Source organism: Halichoeres trimaculatus, unplaced genomic scaffold, assembly GCF_033239565.1.
Source record: "Halichoeres trimaculatus isolate MK-OKI-2021-1 unplaced genomic scaffold, fHalTri1.1 fHalTri1_scaffold_11, whole genome shotgun sequence".
Lineage (NCBI taxonomy): Eukaryota > Metazoa > Chordata > Actinopteri > Labriformes > Labridae > Halichoeres > Halichoeres trimaculatus.
This window is the reverse complement of record NW_027437189.1, coordinates 12656495-12670434: the sequence shown is the minus strand read 5'-3', so window position 1 is coordinate 12670434 and position 13940 is coordinate 12656495. Positions and strand designations below refer to the sequence as shown.

The following is a 13940-nucleotide window of genomic DNA, read 5'->3' as shown; positions in this document are numbered from 1 at the left end:
AATTTAAGTTTCCGTCTATTCCTGACAAAAAAACAACCCAGTCAATATGAACACCACCACATTTTTCTCCAAGTTTGACTCTGGGTAAGTGGGGCTCTCCATGAAGTACAGTGTAGCCTAAAGCTGCTGCATCAACAGTGAATGGAAGACTGATTTTTATGGCTCACTGCTGTGCTGAACTTTATTACATACTGTACTATAAACTGATACACTCTGATAGCGCTATCATTTAATAGGCAGAAAATGTCAAAGAAAAACCTTCTTACACATTTTACTCTCTTTTCTCTGTCGGCTTTGATTTATTCAGGACTGTGTTATTTTTTAGCTCTGGGTGAGTGGAGAAAAACCTTTCTGGAAAGGAAAAACTGTCCTGATGTGTACATGACGTTCAAAACCTGGAATTTAAAGTGTTTTTTTCTAGGCTACGCTTGACTGCCACACAGGAAGTAAGGTTAGTGTTTGCATTTGTAGAAATATTTATTTAACCTCTCCTTCTTTGTCTGTTTCACAGATATGAGATCAGAGACATGCATCTTGTAGAGGAGAGTGTTCTTGAGAGCCTAAAAGTGAAAACTGACTTTCACAATTTCAAGCCGCGGCCCTTCAACATGCGGGAGTTCTACGACCGCACCGGCCACGACATCAACGACATGCTGCTGTCCTGTCACTTTCACGGCACAGAGTGCAGAGCCGAGGACTTCAAAGTGGTGAGTCTAATGCTGATAAAAGGACAAGTTTGAGGAGGATTTTCTGTAATTTTTCGACAAATTCTCTGAAAACAAAGATGACACTTCAACCAGTTTTGCCAAACCTTATGATGCTTGCTTCCCTTTTGATGTTGAGAGAGGTTTAAACTTTAATGACATTGCACTTAAAATTTTTATTTGGACATGTTTGAGCACTGCTATTGCTTCTGTTTTCTGTTGCTCGTGCTACATGTTGCTAAACATTTTAGGGTTAGCATGGCAAGAAGATGAGAGAAGATGTGTTCAGTTTATCCTCATCACAGTTGAAAGATTACTAACACACAAAATATGCTAGTTTCACCTTATTTTAACAAGCTGGTTCAACATTGTGCACCATGTTTAATTAGATTGGCAAAGAATGTAATTCAGATGGTTTAAATTTTTTAAGTGAGGCTTAAAGCGGTATTTGTCAATTGTAAGGTTTAGCTCAGCCCCTTTGTTGAGAAACCCGCCAGAGACCTGGAACTGAAGTGAGGCTACCAACCACTCCATGTTGGTTCAATTCTACCAGGGATTTTAGCTCATTTTCAGTTGGACTGACCTAAAAGATGAAGTTGGTTTGAGCATACACTGTTTTTTAAAGTCTCTTTACGTACCAGGCTGTAAATGTGTTAGTTCCATGGCTATTTTTGGCTTGATGTGTATGTGGTGTCCTATACTCCCAGGGGGCGGCCTCAAGTGGACACATAGCAAACTACAGATTTTAGCACTTCACATTACCTTGTATTTTTTGACCTAAGGTCGATACTTAATGTTGCATCCACAAATTAAATGAATAAATAAATAAATAAATAAATAAATAAATAAACAGATTAATTAATTAATGAATTAATAAATAAATAAATAATAATAATAATAATAGCGGTTAATAATAATAACGTTATTATTAATACTAATGATAATACATAAATAAAATGTTTCCTGGTGGCAAACTGCTGAAATGCCTGAATAAAACATAAGACAAACATAAACACATGACAAATCCAAATGTTTAAATTGACTTTTTAGCGTAGTAGTTAGGCCTGCTGGCAGATGTTGATAACGTAGCCTTTATGCTGTTTCTCCAACCAGTGTTTTATACATGAAAGGCTGACACCAACCAGGATCCCCCCACAGGTGATACCCTTACTCCCTTACTATTGACAAGCACCTCTTACAACCCCACTTCAAAAACTCAAACCTTTTCTTTAAAGCTGCTGCTAACTGTGCAGCTGGTTCTTTAAAGAGACTTGCCTGGGGTTGTTTGTTCTGCTCAGCTCTTCACGTAAATATTTGACTTCAATCCAAAAGGTTTGAGAGAGATGGATTACAGTGATTCTTCAAACTGCTGATCTGGAGGAAAATATTCTAAAGTTATCAATTATAAAACACTGCAATTTGTGAACAAGCTAGACAATGAACTTTATATACTCCACATCTCTCCAGGTAATAAATGGCAGCACATAAATAAAACAAGATGTCACATGGAGAAGTTCTCCTCAGGGAAGATTAAATTAAGCACTAAAATTTAAAAACTGCCAATAAAAAGCCCCCTCCAATAAACGCACAGCATAATCTTGTTTGAATAAAATTTGTTCAAAACAAAGGGCTCACTTGTTTAGTTTACAGAACGAAATCCTGTCTTAGAGCTTCATTTTTTATCAGGAAAAACAAATCAATTCAATAAGACAAGCATGATCACAAGCTTACACCTGCAAAATACAGATTATTTCACTGAGATTTTTATGCAATGTCTAGCAAAGGGAGGACAACAAACCCTGTATAAATCATAGGCTTGTCTATTTATAGTGAGCTAAAGAATGATGATACCCCCCAACAGCAAACCTCTGAGTGAACCCAGGAAACAGGCATGTTGTTTTCTGACCTGAGGAAACCTGCTGTGTTGTGTCTGTTGATGCTTCACATCATAAACAATGCTGGTGCTTTGAAAAGGTGCTTTATTCCCACTAGTACTGACTGGCATATACAAAACAAAGTCAGATTTACATTTCAGTGACTGATACCTCCTTCTTTTGTTTATCATGACAGCGTGAGGGTTTGTTTATATGAGTCTAGAAAAGAAACATACTTCAAATCTGAGCTGACATTCCTTGTTAAATTTGTTTTCAGCTCTTTATTTATTTAGTTTAATCCCCACGGCTTTTTACAGAGCTGCTTACATCAAACCTCTTCATCCTTGTATTGTTGTTATTTCCTACATAAAAAAGGAGGAGAGCTTCTTTATAATTAAAGTCTTGTGGAAGAAATGTGGAGCTGGTCAGAGGAATATGTTTAAATAGCCGACTAACGTTATGTATGTGCAGCTGACTGAGTAATGCTCAAGTTCAGCAGAAAGTGAAGCTCTCTTGGCTGTAACGTCTGTGCCATAAAACCCTGCTGTCACTGCTGGTGCACCCTGGCTCTGTTGCCAACGGTCACTGGCATCTGATGTGATTTTTAATTTGGAGCTGAACATTGATCATTCCTCACTGCAGCTCCGCTGAACAGATTAGATTAACTTATGTGGTAGTTAATTTTCCTCCAAAAAGAAAATCTCCCCACAGTGGTGGTGGTGTAGAAGCGAGCTCACATCATCCCTTAAGTGATCAGTAACGTGAGTATGAGCTGTGCTGCATCACTTGGGTTTAACCAAGAGAGTTGTTGTACGCTGGCTTTAGAGTTTTATTTTTGTCAGTGGAACATTCATGCACACTTTCACGCACAATAACACCAAAAGTGGGGCTCTGCACACTGCTACTTATTCTGCAGCAGCTGCACTAAAGCAGCTTTGAAGTGATATTTCTGCTAGTGGGCAATTTTACTATTTTCCTACTAACCCAGTGAAAGAGAATCTATGAGAAGTTTCTTTTTGATGATTTGAAGGAGTGAGATAAATCCAGATCCACTCAGTTATTACAAGTCTCTGCTTGTAAGAAACTGATGGATTTTGTTTTCTTTGAACAGTGTTCTTTTACATTTTTAGTTAAATTAATGATCTTGTTACCACTTTAAGAGCTCTGTGTCTCATGGTTTGTTGGTTGTTGCTTGCTGTAGGGGAAATTTGTCTTTTAGTGTTATTAATTACTTTGTGTTTTTTATTCATGTTTGGTTATTTCCTGTTTCATTTCATCACACGTGTTCCTCTTGTATCCCTGAACATATGCCCAGTTCTAATCTCCAGCCCTAAAGCAGCAAACCCTCACAGACTGAAATGATGTCAGGAGTGCAGCGTGTCTGAGCATGAGTCCGTGAGGGCTTCAGATGGTGTTAAAAAAAGGAAGGGGCACTTTGATGGCTTCACACGTTGTCTGGAGCCAGGATGCACCATTAATCCCATGTATGTATTCATTTACAGGTTGACCTACTAAGCCTTATTCACACAAGTTTAGTATGACCTGGGGATATTTGAAAACATGCAATAACTGCAGAGAACGTGACTTTAGCCTCATCTCAATTGACCATGTCTGTAATTTCAGCAGTTTCAGATTTGCTTAGTTTCGAGTGTTAGCTTGAGGCTAGCTCCAGAAGTACCAGAAGTCACATACACACCAAGACAAAAAAAGACATTTTCACAGCAGAAATTCACCTATTTACAGCCTGGTACAAAAAAGTCTCCCTTCTAGCAGCTAATTTCACTATCTGCACACTGTATAGTGGGGAATTTTTTCTAACTCGGCAGTTTTTAAGATATAAAGATCGCAAGTTTGCCCAATGAGAGGCACAGCTCAGGTGACGGGCGGCCTATATCTGTAAGTGTGGAGACCTGAAGCCTGCATTGCTTCTATTATGGCTGTGACAGCTGATTTACTTTAAAATTCAGTTTCAGAAATTGACGGGTAACGTAGGGGAGACTACGTCCATTAATTATACAGTTAATATATTATATGGTTAAAACTCACAGTTTAATCCGAATCAGAATAACTTTTATTTGCCAAGTATTTTCAACGATACAAGGAATTTGACTCTGGTTTAAACTAAGAAGTCCTCAACAATATATTCTAAGTCCATCTTTTGTTTTATACGCGTCCACGTGTGTCAAGACATCCTCATCAAATAAGTATTTAAGTAAGTATCTCATCTATCAACGAGCTCATTTTTTAAGTAAAAAAACAGGCAGAAGTCGAAGCTGAACGGGGCTTTCCCAAATGTCTTCAACAGCAACCACTTAGCTCTAACCCCATCCAAGTGTCAATAAATCTATCGGCAGTGCAACGAGGCACAATTAAAACCATCACAGGCTGTATTCCTCAGTGTTAACAGGCTAACTGCAGTGCTACACTTAAAGATGGCTGCTTGTCTGTCTCCTTCTCTGGTGTCAGACAAGCACCAGACCAACTGTTCTCAGGTAATGTATATACATATATATATAAATTGCACGTTCGTGGATGTTCATCAGGCTGCTGCCCCTAGAGAGGAACTGGATGTCATGTAGCGCCTCAGTGCTTTCAATCACAAGTTTGAGTAAATGACAGACTATAGTTTTTGCACCACACTTAGCACTAACATCAGGGTGATTCACTATTTAGCAGAGGTCCCCAGGTAACACTTATCCTCTGCTAATAGAGCCATAAACTGTGTGAAATACTGACAACACAAATTCCCAATGTGTTGCTAAATGTTTTAGAGCTGCTGCTGGAGACTGGCTGCAGTGTTGCACCCGCCCCCTCTTCTATTAAAAAACAGAGCATCATTAAGAAATTAAATTAAAATATACCTGAAATACATTTTTCTCAAGTATGCTTTATGAGTGTTGATTTCCCAGAGAATTGGGGATGGCGGGGGGGTCTCATGATGTGATTGACAGCTCAGTTGACAAGTGCAGGCTCATGCAGCACTCTATGCCATATGTGAGGTAAAGTTTTGTGTTGCCTCGCTGCAATACCATAAAGCTTTCCAGAGCTTTCTCCCCTTCTTGTCATCAGTAACAGTGAGGATCAGTTGATATCAAGCTGTTGAACAGGAGCAGCAAAATAACAGCAATTACTCCGCTGATAGACGGTTGATATCTATCATCAGGACAGGGCCAGTCAAACGAAAAGGTCTGTTGCACTTGGAACAAATAGGAGAGGGGTAAACTGATATCTTCAATCAAAATGAAAACCTATCATCCAAATAAACATGTTTGTTTTGTTTGGTTTTGTTTGGTGTTTTGTCTGGTCAAGAATCTGTAGATTCCCTGATGTACAGGCTTTTAAAACCTGACTATAAATCTTCTTTAATATGAGATACGTTACCATAAATCTGCTCCATGTGCATATTTAGGTGAGAAAAACTGAGATTCATACATGTTTTCCATTATAATCAAACCAAAGATTGATCAGCTTGTCAAGATTTTCACCATACCTTCCTTTTTTCCCTTAAAAGTCAAATAATCTTGATTTTTTCTGAGCTTATGATTCTACTTTTGAAACACACTGACCCTCCAAATACTACTAACAAGCATATTAGTGTCATCATCTTGTTTGGTTTCTTTAGGCTTGTCTTCAGATCCTGAATGGTTGTGACCTATTTCTGCTCCTGGTGGTCGTAGTAATGAGAGGGTTTTATATTTATTATGACAGGCTAAATCAAAATACACCTCAAGTTTTCACCTTGTCAGAAGTGTCAGCCAGAAATCTTAAAAAAAGGGAAAACATTCACGGAGAAACAGAGTTCATTTCCCTCTGCTCAGTGGGAAGCAGATAATTGAAACTGTCTCTTTTGGATCCTGACAGTGACAGTTATTCCACTCATCCCTGTATGGAAATGTTGGATTGTCATTTCTAATGTTGTCAGACATAGCTCATATTTGTGTGTAAAGTACTTGTGGCAGCCTGCCATTGTTTGTCTCTTTCCTGTTAAACTGGTCCCACAGTCATCAACTGAGTCATTCAACTGATCGGCTAATTCTCAAAGCCCCGAGTGGAAACACTTAATTTGGGAAACCGGCTTCTTTGTTTTTTGAGTTGCACACACTTGAATTTTTCTACAGCATATAATTGTTCATGTAAAAGATTTTTTTTTCTGCACATCACACCTTGAGATCACTTTTTTGTTCCTGTAGTGATTATAATCTTAAAATGACCTGAAACAAAACAAGACAAGTTTTGGCACAACTGACTTTGAAGATGAGGTATTGTGCTTTTTTCTTTTTAGACTTTCTGCTGTGCCTCTGCCCCCTAGTATCAGCATTCCTCCAGTGTTTTACAGCCTCTGCTTGAAACACGTAACATACGCTGTCTCTTTAAGGCTCCCTGCTCCACATACCCCTTCCCTCTGATTGGCTAGCTCTCTGGAGGCTTGTTGGGGAAAAGCTATGAGCAGACCTTGGTGTTTGAGGCCTGTCTTTCTAATATGTCATGAACCAGTTGTGGAGATCCGTGTTTGATGACCTCATAATTCTTTGAAGAGCTCATGTCATTTCTGAAACAGACCATTTTGAATAGTTTACTGACAGACACAGAGATTTCTTAAAGATATACATATATAGCAGTTTGAAAATCTGCACACATTTAGTATTGACATCCAGCATTGTTATTTGAGATCCATGTTTGGAAGAAGGAAAAGTCTTATAACCCCTCTTTAAAGTCCACACAGAATGCAAGGCCCTCTAACATAAACCTTAGCACTTAAATTATTTTCCAAATCCCTATATTTAACCTTTATTTGTTTATTTGAGTTTCACTTTCTCCTTTCTTCCCTCAATCTCATTATAAGAGAGGGAATATACCCATCTGTCATGCTTTAAACAGTTTAAAATGATCTGTTTTTACCATCCTAGCAGCATTTTAACTTATATAAAATGATTCAGATTTCAGTATGACACTTATTGAGTCACAGTCATTCAGTTAATCATGAGCTTTAAGCAGTGGAGCTCTGCTGGTATCTGTCAGCTCGGCTGTGATTCACAGCAGATTTCCTCCTCATTAAAAGCTCATTAGAAGAGTGTGAAAACCACAGAAACAGTCATTAAGTGATAACTGTCACAAGGTGTCTGGCACTGAGCTGGTAACCTTGTTAACCGCCTTTACAAAGTCTGGTCTTTGTTTTGTACTAAACAAATGACTGGGCTGCAGACGGATAGAATAAGATTTATGAATGGAAAACTTGGACTTTAACCAGTTTGTAAAGTGAGCAAGGAGACGTTTTAATGGTCTTGGATTCAGTGTCAGACACACCTGTTTGACAGTTTTGATTTTTGTGTCAGCTTCATTTATGTCAACAAGGATCAGCTATATGAGAAAACCCTGCCTTGTGATGCAACACAGTTCATCAGCACCTCAAACCAAATCCTCTAAAGTGATTGAGAAGGTAGCAAAGCACTGAAGTAATCTGATCCCTTATATTATTAGATTGAATGTGCTAAGACAAAATGTACTGTCAGACTTTTGTAATACTTTCAGCCAGGTGTTTGTTGTAAACAGTTAACTCAGTTTGTATTTGAACAGTCAAAGTATGACTCATAGGGTGTATTAGAATCTGTTGTGAAAGTTTTAAAATGCATTGAGCTGTCTTTATGTGTTGTGTTCTCTCTTCTAAAACAGGGCTTTAACTGCCTCTTTAGACTCTTGCTTTGTACTTGACATGTTTATTCCCCCTCTGGGGATCAGTAAAATCATATTCCATCTTATTATTTCATACCTCTCCGCTCTGAGTTTGACACATAACAGAGCATCACAGAGGTTTAAAAAGAGTACAATGATAATAGACCAGCTTCAAGAGACAAGAAGTCAGATCTGTGAGTTTGTATTCTCTGGGGTTGTTTTTGTTATTATCCATAGCAATTTAACTTCAACAGATTTGTCTTAGAACAATATACATACCAGCTGCTGAAGCACTTGTTGTGGCTTTGGGCAGGCTTAGGCTGAAGAGACGTCTGGAGACATTTTGATGTGTCAGAAGATAAAGAGAAACTGCACAAAAGTGAAGTCTTTGTTGTGGTACGACTGGAGTTGAGGTCTAGAATACGAGCTCATCATCTTTGATTTTACACAGGGCACCAAACCCAGAGTCCTAAGAGAAAAGTTTGGTGTTCTTTGGTCCATCAATCGATCGATCAAAACACTGAATTGTGCTATTTTAGATACCTCACGTGCCTTAAAGAAAACTTTAATTTCCCCTTTTTCATTTCACAAAGAAACTCAGGGATGATGTTAAAGTAGCAGTTAAGGATTAAGAATACGTTTTGAACATTTTTATATCTCCTTTGAAGTAGCAGAAATGTAACTTCTTTGTACTAATCTTTTCTCCCATGTTTATATGTTGGCATGTGTATCATGCATAGATTGTAAAATAAATGGACATAGTCTCTCTGTCACACATCTCTTTCTGAAAAAACCTACAAATCATTGTTGAAAGCCATAATGGAAATAGGGCGGGCTTTGAACAGCTATAGGGCGCCATCCAGTCAATCAGCTGAGCTGTGCCTCTGATTGTGTTATCCCCTCATCTTAATATCTTCTACACTGCAGTCTTTTTTTTTTAAGCTGTTTTTGGCTTGGTGTGTACGTGGTGTCTGGCACTTCCAGGGTCAGCGTCTAACGAACACTCAACACACTGCAGATTTTAGCACTTTTGTTTTGCCGTACAATTTTAGACTGGAGGTTGCCGCTTGGTATCATGTTGCCATTGTTGGTAAATAAACAGTACTCTCAAACAGTGATCTCAAGTGGTGGACAGCAATCCAAAAGCAAGTCGCAGACCTATTTTCAGTGAGTTGTGGATCTTTGGGCAAAGAGAAAAAAAAATGTTTAAAAAAAATGCCTGTGCTTTGATGTTAGAGAGAATTTTTTTAATGTAACAGAGTAACATTTACTTACTGATGTCTACTAACTGTAGGTGGCAATAATGACTTGTAATGTTAATTGATACCCATCATTTCATAGCGTAAAAGAAGATCCACAAAATTTGTTTGACACAGGAAAGCATGAAATCATCAAAACTGAGGCTGCATTTGAAAACAAAACATTTTTCTCAGTGGATAAACATGTTGAAGCCTTTCAGAAGCGTCTTTGCATGAATTATTAAAAATAACAGGGTTTTACATTGTGTTAAAGGATGATTGACAGCTGCTGTTCTTGAATAGTTTTTTCTGGGATAGTAAGATAAGGCGGAAGGAAGAGCCAAGAGGAGATTGGAATTTCAAAAGAAAAAGTTTTTTTGTTTGTTTGTTTGTTTTTGTACCTGGCTCAATTTAGATTCTCCACTGCACAGACCCTGGCTGCACAATGGCCACACCTCTGATGAGGTATTGTGGCTACGAAAGGCAGGGCCACGCTCTCCATGCTTTACACAGTCTATGGGCTGTACTGTCTGTGATACCAGTCTGATAACAGGGATTAAATAACTGTGAGATCCCTGCAAATAAAGTGAATGAACTACTCCACAATCTGTTCCACAGTCTGTCTACAACTTGCAGCAGCATCATTCACACTCTGCCGTAATACGAAACCCTCTTTGAATATGAGCTGATGGTGGGATGAAAGCAGCTTTCTCATGTTGTCCATGGCTTTTTCGTGTTGAGAGAATTGTGTCCTAAAGTGACCTACCGTGAAATTGGTGGAATTTACCTCTGTAGAGCCACTGGTATGTATGACCCATCATGTTTGTAGTATGTAGCATGTCGTCTTCTTCTGTGTGAAAAAGAAAGAAACATTTTCTACTTGAACCAAACAGCCCTGCTGAACTGGACTTGAAATTTGTTGCTCTTTTACTGTTGTGGCAGTTGTTGGCAGGCAGATTGCCCATTCCTCCAAACACCAACATTACATCATTGGTTCCCCTGATCGGATTTGAGAGCACATGCTCCCAAACATTTTAGTTAGTGCTGCCTCAATAATTCATGCCAGAGTTGGAATATAAAACGCACACATATCAAGCGTGTAAATAGTTGTTTATGCCGTAACTTGGTGTGTATGTGGAGCCCTATCACCGGCTCAAGCATCGAATTGACCTTTCCAAAGTTTTTGTCTAATTTAAGGCGGATGGATAATTCATGCTGTGGTTAATTTATGCAGCTCAGAAGTCTTAGGCTGCTTCTTAACCCCCCTCCCTCCCTCTGCAACTCCTCCTCTCTGCTCTCCGCTGTGTCGACTGTGATGGAGCAATTTCTCTTCTCTTTGAAGAGCAGAGCGGCATTCAAGAAATTGCATCTGGCCAGAACGTAGTGGCAGCAGAGAGGTGTTTTCCCTGGAGAGATTTAAGGCCTTTATTTCTCTTCTCTCAAACTTCCCTTTGCCATCTACATGGTCGTACAGCTCCAGAAAACTGGAAAATGCACTTCCTTTGAAGACTCTCTTCTTTGATGCACTGCGTTGTGAATCTTTTCATTGTTTCATTGCAAAGTGCTTGATGAATAAGAAAAGAGGAGTATCCCAGCAGACTGTGCTCTGTGAAAAGATCAAAAGAGGGAGAAAGGAGGTTGATAAGAAACTATTTTAGGTTGTTTCTGGTTAGAATACAGACGCACACTCATCTGGGTTGACAGGATCTCTTCCTTTTTAAAAGAAAAATAATTTAATGCCATGTAGAAAACAAAGGAGCGAGACTGCAACCGTGAGATACCTCTGGGGTTGAGTTCCCCATCTGATGGCAGGTAGAAAGTTGATGCTAGCTTGTCATCTACTGTCAGACTTTGTCTTCAAAGCTTTTATTTCCTGCTCCAATGGAATAGTTTTCAATAACTTGCTCGTGCAATAAACGCTGGGCCCAAAAAGGGAATTACAAAATTTGCTTTGAGAATTGTTTAATTAAAATCACTAAGAGTCCCTTTGACGGAATTCTTTGGAGAGTATTAATTGTATTCTAACAAGAAACTGAGTTGAAATTCTCCCAACATATGGAAAGTCTTTAGATAGTCAAGTTTAAAATCTCAAGATTTACAACGTGAAGCCCAGATGTTCTTCCTGTTTTGTGTGAGGAGGTGACACTAACTGCTTCAAGTCCAGTTGGACCCTGATGCTGAGATGAAGTGGTCGACTCATAAAGCCAGCAAGAACCATCCTCTAAAACTTAAATATTTTTTGATAGCAACCTCACAAAACCTGAAGATTTACTGAAAAGTTGCTTAGGAAATCATTGTTTACAAAATCTTTATTCTCAGTTTTTGTTGCCGAGAGAGACATCGAATCAATAAAATATGAACACTTCAACTATTGGTTCCTACTGCAAAATGTTTCTTTTGCCCTTAAGTCTTTCTTTTTAAAAATCATCAATAACCAACGAAAAGTAAGGAAATGTTCAAAATTATTGAATTCCTCAGCTTTCATAGCAGATAGACAGTAGGAAAAAGATTTGAAACCTTACACCCTTGAATTACATTTTAAATCCCTGCTTTTACTTTAAAGTCCATTGAAATAAAGACACTCAATTAATCAGCATTTTCACTTCCATAAGAGTCTCAGGACAGAGACTGAGCTGAAGGTGATGCCCTTGTATTTGATCAGAAACAGCCTGATCTCAGAGACTGTTGAAGAGAGGGGTATTGCCTGCATAGCAGTGGTATAAGAAACCATTAGAGGGGGTCATTGCACCAAGTAGGGTGGTGTATACTGAGAATCAGAAGGGACCAAGCATTGACCCATGAGGCACTCCTGTTGATGAACCATGTAGCTTAAAAGTGGCACCTGGCAGTTCTTACAAATATTAGAAATGAGAATAGACACCACTACCCTTGATTCTAATTTGTATGTTACAAGAGAATTGCTGTTAATTTCAGCCTGGTTGTATATTGTTTGGTCACTGGAGAAAAAGCAGACGATTGCACATTGTCATTTTACATTTTATTTACCTGTGGTTTTGGCCACTAGGGGGCAGTGAAACAGGATTAGTTATCTCTTTAAGGTTGTTTCGTTGATAAGTTTAAAATACAGTGACTTTAGAAATATCAACCAGTTCAGTTTCCGTTTAGAAAGCTTGATAAAGAAATAAAACTGAATTAAGATCACAAGAGCATTAAGAACACACTTGACTTAGAACAATGAAATGGACGGAATCAGGAAGGCACAGGAACGAGAAGACGGGACACAACGAATTGGTGTGAGACAACAGAAGACACTGACGCTACATTCACACAAGAGATAAGTAGAACAGCTGGAAACATTGAGGGTGGGGCAAACAAACAACAAGGCAGGAAGACTTTAGGACAGAAGGTCGAGCTAGAGACAACGCTGGGAAAATGGTAAAGCTGACAATGCACAAAAGACGTGACAGAAACGTGAGTGCTAGCTTAATCAAACTGACATGACATGTCATTTATCAACTGTCACTCTATGGTACAAGTATAGAAACATATTCCCAGGAAGATTGAGACCACCTTTGTGTCTGTATGCTAAACGTGAGGCTATAGCTTGTAGCTGGTTAGCCTGTATTAGCAAGATCAGGATAAACTTTTCCCATACAGCTGGTGTTGTTTTTCCTCTGAATTTAACAGGATATTCTTGGGTTAATTAATTTCTTTTCATATGACAGTGGAAGAAAAGACCAACCAGACTCATGTGAGAAACTGTCTTCACTCAGAGAAGCACTTTGAGAAATGGATAAATGGCTCTGGCAGTTATTACAGAGTTATCGAAAGCACCCAGCGCTCCCTCCTGCTCCCCAACAGTTGAAGAGAATCATCTCTGCTAATTGGACTCAGAGGTATTTCTGAAGTAGGCAGAGACTGTGCCTGTTTAAAAAAAACCCCACACACCCACCAGTGAATTGCAGTGAAGGAGAACATAGTCAGAGTCCCTCTTTGACGAACACTTCCCTTGGTCTGAAGCTTCACCCTTTTTTTTTTGGTCAGGCTCGAGCTTTGACAGCTCTACCCGGGGAATAGATGGGTGTTTGCAAGCTCCCAGCACACTCCTGTCGTGGCAGTTGTGTCATAATTTCTGTACTGTGATCTCTGCTGTCATGTCTCAACAAGGCAACATGCATTTGTAGATTCTGCAGACAAAATGTGAGACATGCTTTGCCTCGAAGAACAGACAGCCTGGTGGTGTAAAAACTACGGCGTTTTGTTTCACATGTATTGTTTGCAAGCTGTTGAAGCCTGATTCAGGAACTATTATATAACCTCTAAAGATGACGTTGATGATGTTTTACCCTGCTGGTTATAAATCCTGTATGTCTTATATCATAATGCTGAGGGCTAATGTGCTTTTTAAACAGTCACTTCTCACAAGAAAGGAAAGAAAGTCACTTAAAAACCATAAAAACACAAAGTAGACGAAATTCTCAGAGATGATTTAC

At 38.9% G+C, this 13940-nt stretch overlaps 1 protein-coding gene across 1 annotated transcript in view; it reads left to right on the top strand.

Annotated features, from left to right (window-relative positions):
• LOC141799746 (acid-sensing ion channel 1-like) overlaps window positions 1-13940 on the top strand; it is a 63984-nt gene that overhangs the window by 6441 nt on the left and 43603 nt on the right. Inside the window, exon 2 of the mRNA XM_074682091.1 lies at window positions 512-707. Within this exon, the coding sequence (XP_074538192.1) occupies window positions 512-707 (196 nt within the window). The remainder of the gene's footprint in view (window positions 1-511; window positions 708-13940) is intronic.